Here is a 13155-nt window from a genome sequence, read left to right as displayed (position 1 = left end):
AACTCACAACAAACTCACTGTGGCAATCCAGTCCCATCAACTGCCTTCTACTAACTACATCTTTGCAGTCTTTGCTACAGCATTTGTTTTTGTTATGGGGTTGTTTTTTTTAAAAAATCTCTGCTTACAGACAAGTGCTTTGTTCTTTTTTTTTTTTATCCTCACCCAAGGGTATTTTTCCATTTATCTTCAGATAGAGTCGGAGGTGGGGGGGTGAGGAGAGAGACAGAGAGAGGAATACATTGACTGGCAGGACCCCAACCAGGGCCAGGGACCAAACCACAACTGATATACATGCCCTTGACCAAAATCGAACCTGGGACTCTCTGGTCTGTGGGCCGATGCTCTAAGAACTAAGCCAAACCGGCCAGGGCACATTTTGTTCATTTATTAGTTTATGATATGTATGACCATCTAAAAAAAAAGTCTACCTTCAAATACTAACTGCTCTAGGTAAAACAAGAACCAATTGTTTTTTTAATTAGAGCTTTTGAAAATGGATGGAAATGTTTTTTAATGCTGGATAACTTAAAACAGTTACAATGCATTTCCAAAACAGTTTAATAACTCTATTTCACAATTGTCAAAGAGACAAATCCCAATATTGTATTTTTATTCAGCAACCTAACTGAAAGAAATTTAACAGCATTCCAATGGGGGGAGAGAAGATAATATTTTTAGAATCTCAACAGATTAATAATGAATTAAATGACAGGCAAAGCCTATATGTTTATCTCCTCTTTTTCAGAATGCCATTTATTTATTTATTTATTTATTTATTTATTTATTTATTTATTTTTTATCCTCACCCGAGGACATTTTTCCATTTTTTGTTGTTCAGATAAGAGTGGGAGGAAGAGAGAGGAAGAGAGACAGAGAAACATCGATGTGAAAAGGACAGACACATCGAGTGGCTGCCACCTGCACGACCAACCAGGGCCGGGGACGAACTGCAACCGAGGTACTTGCCCTTAGCGGGAACTGAACCCGGGTCTCTCTGGACCACAGGCCGACGCTCTTACTGCTGAGTCAAACCGGCCAGGGCCAGAATGGCTTTTAAATGATGAAGAGAATCAGCCCAGCCACTGCGGCTCAGTGGTTGAGCACTGACCCACGCACCACGAATTCACCAGCTCGATGCCTGGTCAGGGCACATGCCCAGGTTGTGGGCCTGATCCCCAGTGGGGGGCCTGCAGCAGGCAATGTTCTCTCGCATCGATGTTTCTCTGTCTCTCTCCCTCTTCCTTCCTCTCTCTCTCAAGTCAATAAAGAAAAACAATTTTTTTTAAATAAAAAGATGAAGAGACTCCAAAAGAAAACAATCTAAATCATTCTAAAGAAAAAAAACATCAATACATGAAAGATTCCAGAAAATTCTGGAAAACAAAGACAGGTAAGAGAGACTGAGGAAACCAAACAGAAGTTGTGAATGAACATTTCAATTATCAGAGAAGCACTAAGACTAGGAACAAGGCACAAAAGTCCACTATATACATTACTATTAAACATGACATTGGTGGTTTTAGCTAATACAATCAAACAAGAGAAAAATAAGTAAGAAAAAAAGTCCAAAATATACATTAAGAGCCAGGGAAAATGAAGCTGATTTAGCCAGCAGAGCCCTGAAGAAGTCCCAGTAAGAACTGGACCTGGAAGGGCCAGCACTACATTCTCACTGGAACCCGCCCGCCAAGCTGCCCATACAGACGGAGCTCCTGGTCGGCCTTGCTCTTCTTCCCTTGATTTTAAATAAAAACAGACAGCTATGAATCATCTCATATTTGAAGAAAGACTACAGCACAAAAGATAAATACCAAAAACTCAAAGAAAAAAAACTGAACCTGGAGGAAACCTGTGGTTTAAATAACCAGATAACTGCCCTGGCCGGTTTTGCTCAGTGGTTGGAGCGTCGGCCTGCGGTCCAGAGAGACCCGGGTTCGGTTCCCGCTAAGGGCGCGTACCTCGGTTGCAGTTTGTCCCCGGCCCTGGTTGGTCGTGTGGGTGGAAGCCACTCATTGTGTCCCTTTCACGTGGATGTTTCTCTCTCTGTCTTTCCCTCTCTCTCTCTCTCCCACTCTGTCTGAACAAAAAATGGAAAAATGTCCTCGGGTGAGTATTAAAAAAGAAAAAGAAAGAAAAAAATTAATATCGAAAGAAAATTTTAACATTTACTAACTAACTTAAAATTAAACATTATATATTAGTAAATATTTGTTATAATTACTATGTTTTCTAAAACAAAAAAATTAATGCAGTGGCATTGTTTTATGTTTTTGCAAATCTCCTCAAAGTCTGGCCTAGCAGACAGCTAGATTTTCTCCTGAGTAACAAGTTCACTTCATTTTCAAAATCATCCACCACATACTCATGTCTAAATAACCAGTTTGTCTTTCAGTGGTTTCTTCAAGTAAAACTGGTGTTCTATGATAAAGGAAGCTAATTTGGGTTACACTGCAAATAATCCCATGAGTTTTATTTATTTTTTTTAATGACCATCCTACTTCCATATGGAGCATAATTACTTCATGCATACTTCCAATTTTATCATACAAAATGTTAAAAAGACGTATAATCTCTTGAAACAAGGTGGTAAATGGTTGCACAAAATCGTCAATGTACTGAATGCCACTGAATTGTACCCTGTACACTACATAATAGTAAATGTGATGAGTGAATTTTTTCTCAATTTTTAAAATAAGACATGAAGGGTCAATTTTTTAAAATTAATCAATTATACTATTTTGTCAAGAACATTCTTTAGTGTAGTTTTGTTTTGTTTGCACTGCAGATGCAGAGAAGTGAAGAATACAATGACAATTATAGCAGTTTGGTGCCGCTGCCCTGAATTGTGCCAAGGTGGAAGCAGTTTCTCCACCACCGCTTTTGCACATGCCTTCTGCCTTTGCCAAATCAACACAAAAAAAAGGCTAATAATCTTAATGTCATTTTGAAAATAGCTTTGACCTCACAAAGCCCAGAAAGGGTCCAAGGGAATACCCCCGAAGTACATGAACCATGCTTCGAAAATTCCTTATTTCCGCTTTCCTTGATCTGTTCCATTCCCATTCAGTAGATCTCAACCTGTGGGTCGAGACCCCCTTGGGGGTTGAACGACCCTTTCACAGGGGTCGCCTAAGACCATCGGAAAACACATACTTCCAATGGTCTTAGGAACCGAGACACCGCTCCTCTCTAGGCGGTTCCGCCCACATGCAGATACGCCCACATACAACATGAGGAACGGTATTAAAGGGTCGTGGCATTAGGAAGGTTGAGAACCACTGCCATAGATCCATACATTTTGCAATCACCTTATTTTACACACACACACACACACACACACACACACACACACAAACTGCTGAGCTTTCCTTTGGAACTATATCGAATCTTTGGAATGATGTAGTGAAAACTGACATATTGTCATGTATTTGCTTAAGTCTTTAATTCCTTCAGCAATACTTTCTAGTTTCTAGATAGGATTTTTATATCGTTCCCTTTTGTCACAAACTTTTCTTTAGATTTATTTCTAGGTGTTTGGTGTTTTTTGATAATATTGTAAATGATATAATTTTAAACGGACAGAATAATTTTTTAAAATATGTTCTGATTGATTTTTTAGAGAGAGGAAGGGAGAGACAGAAACATCATTGTGAGCCCAGCCAATGTGGCTTAGTGGTTGAGCATCCTCCATGCACCAAGAGGTTGCCTGCCGGTCCTTTGATTCCCAGTAGGGGCACATGCCTGGGATGTGGGCTTTGAGTTCCAGTAGGGAGCGTGCAGGAGGCAGCCAACTGATGTTTCTCCCTCTCTCTCCCTCTCCTCTCTCTCTAAAAAAATGTTTTAAAAAAAAACAATAAAAATATTTTTTTAAAAGGGGGCGGGGGGGCAGAGGTGGCGCACCGGAGGAAAGATGGAAGACTACCAGGCTGCGGAAGAGCAGGCTGACAGAATAATTTTTGAAGGAAATTTAGCATTTGAAACAAAAATGGACCAGCCCCGTTGTTAGGCAAGGAAGGGGATAAAAATGAATACAAAATAGCATTTCCCCTCCTAATGTCCAAATTTTTAAATAACATTTTTTCCCATTATGTATTTAAAGTATTTAAATTTTAGAAAAACTAGAAATATAGAAAAGCATAAGGTGAAACTTGCTTACATTTTCTAATATTAAAACCATTCTGGTCCGGCCAGTGTGGCTCAGTGGTTGAGCACTGACCCATGCACTAAGAGGTCAGCTGTTCGATTCCTGGTCAGGGCACATGCCCAGGTTGTGGGCCTGATCCCCAGTGGGGGTCATGCGGGAGGTGACCAATCAATGTTTCTCTCTCACATCAATGTTTCTCTCTTTCTCTCTCTCTTCCCCTTTCTCTCTGTAAAAAAATAAAAATAAAAAATCTGAAATCGATTCCCTGAAATACCAAGTTCCCATCTACATTTGTGATGCAGACACATGCTTATTAATGAAAATCATCTCATGTATTCACAAAGTAAAAATCGTTAACTAAAAAAAATAAACAAGTCTGAAATAAACAGATAAATGTATATATTTCTACAATCTTATATGACAATTTCTGTTAGATAAAATCCAAAAAGTAGAAATGCTTCCCTGGACAGTTTGGCTCAGCAGTTAGGGCATCAGTCCAAGGACCAAAGCGTTGTGGGTTCAATTCCTGGTGAAGGGCACGTACCTGGGTTGCAGGTTCAATATGCAAGAGGCAACCAATCGATGTGTTTCTCTCACATCGATGTCTCTCTCTCTCTCTCTCTCTCCCTCCCCCCCCCAACCCAACTCCCTCCCACCTTCCCTCCCTTCCACTCTAAAAGTCATTGAAAAAATATACTCGGGTGAGGATTAACAACAACCACCAAAATAAGTGGCATTGCTTAGTCAAAGGATATACACTTATTACAATCTCATTTTTCTGATTATACTAACACACCCAAATATAGAAGAATTAACCTATTTTTGTACCCTCACCAACACTGGGTATTAAGACAAGAACTATAACATTCCCATCTGCCACATAACACTTATTGGCTAGAGACTTTCCATTTCTCCCTTCCTTTCTCAGGGTTACTATATACTCATGAATTCATTTGGCGGGGGTAACAATATGGATTAGGCAAAAGTAAATTTACAGTTGTTTGTATTGAACATACAATGGTAAATAATGCACAAATAAACTCCATGCTTTGCATAATCACAAAAGTAAACCTATTTTGGCCCTTCTGCCCACCCCTGTATGTACACACGAGAAGCTTTCCTATCCTCTGGTAGGCCTCCATGTATAAGCCTAATTTTATCAGAGTAATTCATTCTCCCACTCAGAGGTCTAAGCAAACTTATGCTTCTATATGTCAATCTTTAATTCTCATAAAAGAAAAAGGTAAGCAATCTAAAATTTCATTTAAGGTGAGTAGTAATTGAGAAGAGATTATTCTATTATCTGTTGATGACTTTTATTTCCTTAAAGAACAAAAGTTAAATTAAATAGAAACTATGTGAACCTCAAATTCTGACTATTGTTCACGATGTTCCACAGTAGGCAGGAAAAAGGGAAAAAAGATACCAACCCTCAAGACTCTCGCACTCTAAGACAAGGTCTGACCAGAACAACCTACAAATATTACATAAGCCCCAAGATGTCTATCATCAAATGAATTAAGAAAGCTCCCCATTTTGGTGGTGAGGAAACCATGTTAGAAGCAATATGGCATCACTCAAGTAAGACAGATTCACTACAAATAGTGGCTGTTGCCAGTCCTCTACAGTGCAATAATAATGATTATATTGGTGATGACGATGATGTTTGTATTCTGAAATCCTAACCTAAACATTATTTAAAAGGAAAAGCATGTAAGACTTTCTCTGAAGCACCATGCCATTGAGAGACTGCTGGAACACCATGTGCGCCTGTGTGTTTAAGATCTATCCTACCCCTGACATCAAATTTAGGTTCTGGAATGGCTTTTCTGGCCTTTTCTAAAAGCACAGTCAATGCCTCGGCCCGTTTGGCTTAGAAGTTGGAGTGTCAGCCCGAGGACCAAAGAGTCGCGGGTTTGATTCTGGTCAAGGGCACGTACTTCGGTTGCAGTTTAGTCCCTGGTCCTGGTCAAGGTCATGTAGTAGGCAACCAGTCGATGTGTCTCTCTCACATCAACGTTTCTTTCTCTCTCTCCCTCCCTCCCACTCTATCTGAGGATAAATGGGAAAATATCCTCAGGTGAAGATTTTTAAAAAATGAAAAAATAAAAGCACAGTCAAGGTGAAGCAGTGAGGTAGACAGGACCTCGCCAAGGGGCTCTGAATGAGGCTAGGACTGCCGGCATGGATACATTCGTTTCTCTACCGCTCACTCCTCATATTACAAGACAGGTTCAGACAAGAAAGCATCGGGTCCAAAGCCCCTCACTGTAGGACAAATTGAGGCCAATTAACAACAAGTACCTAAGGAAATGCTTTTAAGACACACTGAAGCATAACTTCAGAGGCTGTGTTCCAGGTCCCAAGGTTGGCCAGCAGGAAAGGATTGGCTCTTTTCAAACATGACTAACTAGCTGCACCAGAGGTTGGGAAGAGGCATTAATCATTACACATACAATGCTGTAATTAGCAGCTTTTAAAAAGCCAGGCTTTGTGTGTTCAAGATGTGGAAAAACTGACATTGGACCATATACAAGACACATCTATAAACTCAGGCACCCAATGAAGTAGGTACTTTCCAGCTGCTACAATATATTTAGCATTGTAAGATCATCTTTTAGTATAATAGTATAGTTCATATGCTTAACTCAGTTTTTAATTTAGTTCTGTTCATTTGACCTGAGCATCTAAATAGAAAAACTATGTGGAAAAAAATAAAATCAAAGAGCCTACCTATCCAACAAGTTACTTAACAGCTTTCTTTCTATGTCTGATGCTTTTTAAAACTTACAGTCATGTACACATCATAATGCTGTTATCTCTGCAGCCGGGCAGTCTGGGTTCGATCTCTGAATCTGCCATTTAAAAGCTGTGAGTCTGACAAGTTACTTAACCTTTTTGTGCTTCAGTCTCCTCATCTGTAAAATGGGGGTTATAACAGGACCTACTTTATCAAGTTATTATAAGAATTAAATAAGATACATGTAAAGCAAGTGGAATAATAGTGATTATAAAGGTTCAATAAATGTTAGATTTTTAAAAGCCAAGTTCAAGAAACATGAGCTATCTATAAGACTGAATACAGTATTATATTTACTTATAACGGGTCTAGAAGTATGCATAACAATCAATTTTATAGTGCTTTATAAATAGTGTATGCGGCATATTATCTATCATTAATGACCTAAGGCACTGTGTGTGAAGCATGCTGCCTCTGCCCTTTGTTTAAAAATATATATATTTCCAAAAGCATTCTCACTGCTCAAGCTCAATCTACCTCACAAACAACAGGTGAATCACTAACCTTACCCAGAACTGTCCAGATCACTCTCTCCTGGTAGAATCTGGGAATCAGAAGGAACAAAGAGTGGCTTCCCCGTGTCACTCTGAGAAGCTCATAGCAACCAGTATAATAGCTCACAAACTACAAAGAACCTCAGGATGCCTCAGTCAGGTTTTCTCCTGTGTTCCATATGGCACAAGAAAATTCTGGACACGTGATAATATCCCAGAGAATAAAAAGCCAGTATTCACCAAATTACCCCTTTGCTGCCAAAAAACAATGGGGCTTCAGTAATTCCCTCCTGTTGTAGCAGAAAAAGACAAAATATCAAGATCACTCTAACATCCCTTGTTCTACACCAGCATGAGGGCTGCTTAGCACAACTCCATGCTCTGGCCAGAGACTGTACCTAACCCCATTCAGTTGCTTAAAGATGCAAACCACAGATAAGATAATGTTCTTTTCAACCTGGAGAAGGAAAAAAAAAGCCTCAGATGTCCGTGTCTCCTCATCATAATTCAAAAGAATGGCCACCTGGTAATCTTAAGTTTACAAACTAAGGACCTTGTCTTACTTACCAAGCACTTAGTAAACTACCTAATCTAAAATAGGTAATGTGTTCAGCAGTGACTGATCATGTATACTATGTGATTTCTATGTTCAACACAGGGGTATCTTGATAATTATATTTCAATATACTCTCTCAATTCTTATGAAAGATGAAAAACACATCACCAGTTTTTCCATTCCAAGCAATCTGTCAAAGGAAACCAACATTACTTGTAAACAGACTCCAAGCTATCAGAAGGGTAAATTAAAAATATACTTATGTGTTTTGAATACATTTTAAAAACCATTTGTCAGATTCTTGTTCTGGCAAGATTCTTATAACTGGCCACATAACTTCTTAAGCTTAAAATGAATCTTTATATTTCAGTTTCTTCCAATTAAATAATAAATTAATATGGCTCTTTAGCATTTATTAGTTACATACATCTTTAAGACAATTATTAAATGCTTTCATGTTCTATCTCTTTGAACAAAAATTCACTTACTCTCCTAATTCCTGAAATGCCCCTACTGGCCCGTACAATGACAGTAGCAAACTTACCTAGCCTGATTATCTTTTTCAGCAAAGGACCTAATTATTACAGAATATACTAACTGTAGCCAATCTAAACATAGTGTCCCGTAAAAAAAACTGAATAAAGCAATAATATAGTGTTAATTTATTATATTGGTTGGGAGGGGAGTGTCAAGATATTTCTTAAAAGACTTGGAGAAAATAGAATTACAGTACCTTTGTCATACATTTCCTGCCTTAGAAGATCTCTCTGCTACTTTGAAAAGAGAAGTATGCACAAAGGTTCTTGGAGTTGAGGTACAGGGGTGTGGGTGTGTGTGTGATGTACAAGGACCAAATCAGAGCTTTAGGGGCTCTCCACACCTGTCTGATGCCAAAAAGGAAGATTTAAATTCAATACTGACATTGGGGGCTAAAGAGGAGAGGGCAATTACTGAAACAAGCAATTAATATATTTTATTTCCATATATTAATAGTTTTCCAGAGAACCATGACTGGTAGAGAGCGGAATAAAAGAAATAAAGATTGTGTTCTAGCCAGTGTGGCCCAGTGGGTTAGGTGTCATCCCATGCACCAAAAGGTTGCTGGTTTGATTCCCAGTCCGGGCACATGCCCGGATTTTGAGCTCGATCCCCAGCAAAGGGCATGCTGGAGGTAGCAGCTTTAAGTTTCTCTCTCTCTCCCTTCCTCTCTCTCTAAAAAATAAAATTAATAAAAAAATTTTTTTAAAGAAATAAAGATTGTGAATAAGAGCTAAAGGAATTTTTTTAACCTAAAGAGACAAAAACACTACATTTCCTCATACCCATCACCCTGCACACCCTGCTCCCAGCACACACCTATATTCACCTGTTTCCTCTACCTGAAACATGCCCCATAGTCTCTCAAAGGCTGAGTAAATGCCAACTCCTTCTTAAGTTTTCCTGACCCTGAGGGTCAGTAATTGTCTTCTGAGGTCAAACATTTTGTAATACCTCCAAGATGCACCCATTACATACTACAATGAGAAACAGTTTTACTGTGTTTATGCTTAAATGCTACCACTATCAGCCAATCATATAAGACCACCATCATTCCTTCACATCTTCTAAAACTACAAATCAAGACTGAATTTTATCACTTTTGCAACCTATTAATGCACAAAGCAGATGCAAGAAAGTTTTAAAAAATATAAAGTTTTCAGCTCAGAGGTCCTCAAAAGAAAACTAAAAGACCATATACCCTAGAAGATCAAGAGTCACCTACCTGGGAACCTTAAGTCCTAGTTCTTGGATTCCAATGACTCTATAATGTTCTAGGACTCTAGAGAAGACCAGCATTTTCCAAAATGGTGTCTGCTGGACACTTTTCTAAAGGATGCTAATACATACCCAAATAAATTGGAAAAGTCCAGATTCAAATAAAGCTAAATGGTTACTTTACTGCAGAACATTCTTGGGGCTTTAATAAACTAATACACACCATAAACTTCCAAGATAAGATTCCTTTATGAAGTATCTAGCAAACTAATTTGAACAAAATCATAAGCAGAGTTTGGAAAATGCTTCAAAGAACATTGTTTGGGTTACTTTTTAATTGTCACATTATTACTGAGTACTTCAAATCAACTTCTTAAAAAGTTCTTACCTGATATGTGTTGCAGGCAGAGATTCATATTGGCGCGACAAAAAGAGTTCTCTATGCTTCAACTGATGTTTCTGTTTATCAGTCAGGTCAGCCTCAATTGTAGTTTCAGATTCTTCCTCAATTTCTTCTACACAAATAAAATTCAAAGAATTCATTATTACAAAGCACATTATCTATCTGGATTTTTTAAAAAATATTTTGCATTATTGAATTTAGAGAGAAAGAGAGAGGAATAGAAACATCAATGAGAAAGAACATCAATACACCTCCTGCGCACCCCTACTGGGGATCGAACCTCCTACCTAGACATGTACCCTGACTGGGAATTGAATCAGGGACCTCTTGATGCATGGGTCGATGTTCAACCACTGAGCCACACTGGCTGGGCTCTATCCAGATATTAAGAGAAAAAAATCAACCTTTCATTCAATATTTTCTTCATATTAATTGTTAATTTTACATATGTAGCATTTCATTTGAATTACTATCATAAAATTAAGTTACATGGAAGAGAAAGAACCACAATTTGAAAATGGCAGATGCTACCCAGCTGGTATGGCTCTGTGGTTGAACACAACCCAAGAGGTTGCAGGTTTCAATTCCCTGTCCGGGCACATGCCCAGGTTATGGGCCAAATCCCCAATGGGGGCATGCAGGAGGCAACCAATCAATGTCCTCTTTCATCTCTCCCTCTCCCCCTCTCTCTCTAATAGCAATAAATAAATAAAAAATGGCACATGGGCCCTGGTCAAGTAGCTCAGATGGAGCATCATCCCAATATGCCACGGTTGCAGGTTTGATCCCTGGACAGGGCACATAAGAGAATCAACCAGGCCCTGGCCGGTTTGGCTCAGCGGTTAGAGCGTCGGCCTGCAGTACAGAGAGACCTGGGTTCGGTTCCCGTTAAGGGCATGTACCTCGGTTGCAGTTTGTCCCCGGCCCTGGTTGGTCGTGCGGGTGGCAGCCACTCGATGTGTCCCTTTGACGTCCATGTTTCTCTCTCTCTCTCTCTCTCTTCCTCTCTCTCCCTCCCGCTCTATCTGAACAAAAAATGGAAAAATGTCCTCGGGTGAGGATAAGAGAAAAAAAAAAAAGAATCAACCAGGACTTCCGGTCAAGATGGTGGCGTAGGTAAATGCGGTATCGCGTCCTCCCACAACCATATCAAAGTTACAACTAAACTACAGAACAACCATCATTCAAAACCGCCTGAAATCAAGCTGAATGGAAGTCCTACAACTACGGAATTAAAAAAAAGCAGCTACATCCAGACTGGTAGGAGGGCCAGCCGCGCGAGGGGTGGCGGTGGCGGCGCGACGGGCTGGTCCCACACCCAAGTGTGGCAGATAAAAATCAGGAGGCTCCCGCGGCTGGGAAGGTCCTTCCTGAGGACTGAGGGGTCCCCATCCCACACCAGGTGCCCCGCTCAGGGTTCCAGTGCCAGGAAGAGAATCCCCATAACTTCTGGCTGGAAAAACCAGCGGGAACTGAGGCTCAGGGAAGCTGAAGCGGCTGGAGCCCCAGGCAGCTCCCTAAAGGGCCCGCACACGGACTTATCGGACTCTCTCCCTCTAATCTTGGAGTGGAGGCAGCTCAAGGGGCACCAGAGACATACAGGGAAGAACTGAGCTGTTTGGCACTGGAGCGAGGGCTGGAGAGGGGGCTTCCTCGGGGACAAACGTGCTGTAAGAAGCCTTTGTTCCTTTGGTGAGCCCTTCCTGGGGGCGGCAGACAGTCTCCATATCTGGGACTCCAGCAACCTGGCTCACACTGGTAGCCCCGCCCTGCTGACTCCCTGAGGCCCCGCCCCCCCACCCAACTTTCAAGCCCACCCAAGCTGTTGCCACTTGCTTAACCACAGGATTGGCCAGTCTTGGATCCTGCTTCAGGTTTTTCCTAAATTCTTTCAAACGAGCAGCATCGGGTCTCAGCGAGCCCCATACCTCTCATTAAGTAATACACAGAAACAAACACAGGGAGGCAGCCAAAATGAGGAGACAAAGAAACAGATCCCAAATGAAAGAACAGAACAAAACCCCAATAAAAGAACTAAGCGAAAGGGAGATAAGCAACCTAACAGATACTGAGTTCAAAATACTGCTTATAAGGATGCTCAATGAACTTAGTGAGGGCCTCAGTGAACTTAGTGAGGGCATCAAGAGCATAAAAAGGACCAGTTAGAAATCATGGATACACAGTTAGAGTTGAAGGACGCATTAACTGAAATAAAGAATAATTTACACAGCTTCAATAATAGAGTATGTAAATCCAAGGAGCAAACCATCAATTTGGAATATAAGGAAGCAAAAAATCCCCAATCAGAACAGCAAAGAAAAAAGAATCCAAAAAAATGAGGATAGTGTAAGGAGCCTCTGGGACAACTTCAAGTGTGCCAACATTCGCATCTTGGGGGTGCCAGAAGGAGAAGAGAGAGAACAAGAAATCGAAAACCTGTTTGAAACAATAATGGCAGAAAACTTTCCTAACTTGGTGAAGGAAACAGACATACAAGTCCAGGAAGCACAGAGAGTCCCAAACAAAATGAACCCCAAGAGGCCCACACCAAGACACATCATCATCAAAATGCAAAAGGTTCAACACAAAGAGAGAATCTTAAAAGCAGCAAGAGAAAGGCAGCTAGTTACCTACAAGGGAGTTCCCATTAGGCTGTCAGCTGATTTCTCAAAAGAAACTTTGCAGGCCTGCAGGCCAGAAGGGAGTGGCAAGAAATATTCAGAGTGATAAAAAGCAAGAACCTACAACCAAGATTACTCTCTCCTGCAAAGCTGTCATTTAGAATCGATGGACATATAAAAACTTTCCCAGACAAGAAAAAGTTAAAGGAATTCACCACCACCAAACCATTATTATATGAAATGATGAAGGGTCTTTTTGAAGAAAAAGATAAAATGTATGAACAAACAAAATGGCAATGAATACATATCTATCGACAATGGAATCTACAAACAAAATGAACAGGAAGAACAGAAACATTCTCATAGATACAGAGAACAT

The 13155-nt window shown here is 40.2% G+C and overlaps 1 protein-coding gene across 1 annotated transcript in view; it reads right to left on the bottom strand.

Moving 5' to 3' along the window:
- MTA3 (metastasis associated 1 family member 3) overlaps positions 1 to 13155 on the bottom strand; it is a 154317-nt gene that overhangs the window by 94765 nt on the left and 46397 nt on the right. The window contains exon 4 of the mRNA XM_036262258.1: positions 10141 to 10267. Coding sequence (XP_036118151.1) covers positions 10141 to 10267 — 127 coding nt within the window. The remainder of the gene's footprint in view (positions 1 to 10140; positions 10268 to 13155) is intronic.

The sequence above is a fragment of the Molossus molossus genome, unplaced genomic scaffold (assembly GCF_014108415.1).
Source record: "Molossus molossus isolate mMolMol1 unplaced genomic scaffold, mMolMol1.p scaffold_m16_p_15, whole genome shotgun sequence".
NCBI lineage: Eukaryota > Metazoa > Chordata > Mammalia > Chiroptera > Molossidae > Molossus > Molossus molossus.
This window is presented reverse-complemented; position numbering and strand designations above follow the sequence as displayed.